Source organism: Apaloderma vittatum, unplaced genomic scaffold (genome assembly GCF_000703405.1).
Source record: "Apaloderma vittatum isolate BGI_N311 unplaced genomic scaffold, ASM70340v1 scaffold25049, whole genome shotgun sequence".
Classification (NCBI taxonomy): domain Eukaryota; kingdom Metazoa; phylum Chordata; class Aves; order Trogoniformes; family Trogonidae; genus Apaloderma; species Apaloderma vittatum.
The window spans coordinates 1,336-2,267 of NW_009737363.1; the positions used below are offsets into that span (position 1 = coordinate 1,336).

General features: G+C 54.6%; 1 protein-coding gene across 1 annotated transcript in view; it reads right to left on the reverse strand.

Annotated features, from left to right (window-relative positions):
* The window catches only part of LOC104279869 (A-kinase anchor protein 8-like), a gene marked incomplete at its 5' end in the record, with an annotated part of 3,777 nt that overhangs the window by 582 nt on the left and 2,263 nt on the right, over positions 1 to 932 (reverse strand). Inside the window, 2 exon segments of the mRNA XM_009877306.1 lie at positions 1 to 66; positions 899 to 932. The exon segment at positions 1 to 66 is cut by the window's left edge and continues 19 nt beyond it; the exon segment at positions 899 to 932 is cut by the window's right edge and continues 23 nt beyond it. Of these exon segments, the coding sequence (XP_009875608.1) occupies positions 1 to 66; positions 899 to 932 (100 nt within the window).

The window sequence follows — 932 nt, forward strand, 5'->3', positions numbered from 1 at the left end:
GAGTTTGTTGTTGAGAATACTCCTGGCGACGACCAGCGACGATTTCTTGGACTGTTCCATCATAGCCTGTATGGAAAGACAAAAAAACCCAACAAAAACATATTTCATTTTGCCCCGAATTCAATTCGGACGCCGGCAATGAGCCACGGCTGCCACAGGCGACGGAGCGCAGCGAACGTTTAAGGAATCTGCGATTTCCCGCGCGCTCCCCGAATCCTGCGCCGCGAGGAGAAGCTGCGTGGGGAGGTTTTGGAACTCAGAAAAAGCCGCCGGCTGGCAGCCCGGCGCTTCAGCTCCCTGCTCGTGGGCGTAGGAAGTGTCACCCCACGCACGCGGGGAAGCCCCGAAGCTGTTGGTTTTGCAAGGAACGGGGGCAAGAGAAGCGAGATCGCGAATTCAGATCGACACGAGGCTTTGCCGGAGGGGTTTCAATCTCGCTAACACCTCCCGGGGACAACGAGGACGGCAAAATTAACCCCAGGCTCTGCCGAGAGGAGCTTCTGGGGACACAAGGACATTAGAATGAACCCCAGGCTCTGCTGAGAGGAATTTTTGGGGACACAGGGACATTAGAATGAACCCCAGGCTCTGCTGAGAGGAATTTTTGGGGACACAAGGACATCAAAATTAACCCCAGGCTCTGCTGAGAGGAGTTTTTGGGGACACAGGGACATTAGAATGAACCCCAGGCTCTGCTGAGAGGAGTTTTTGGGGACACAAGGACATTAGAATGAACCCCAGGCTCTGCTGAGAGGAATTTTTGGGGACACAAGGACATTAGAATGAAGCCCAGACTCTGCAGAGAAGTTTTTAGGGACACGAGAACATCGAAATGAACCCCAGACTCTGCAGACAGGAATTTCTGGGGACCCGAGGACCGCGAGGTGACCGCACTGACCCGGCGGTTGTGGTTGTGGTCGAGCGACTTGAGG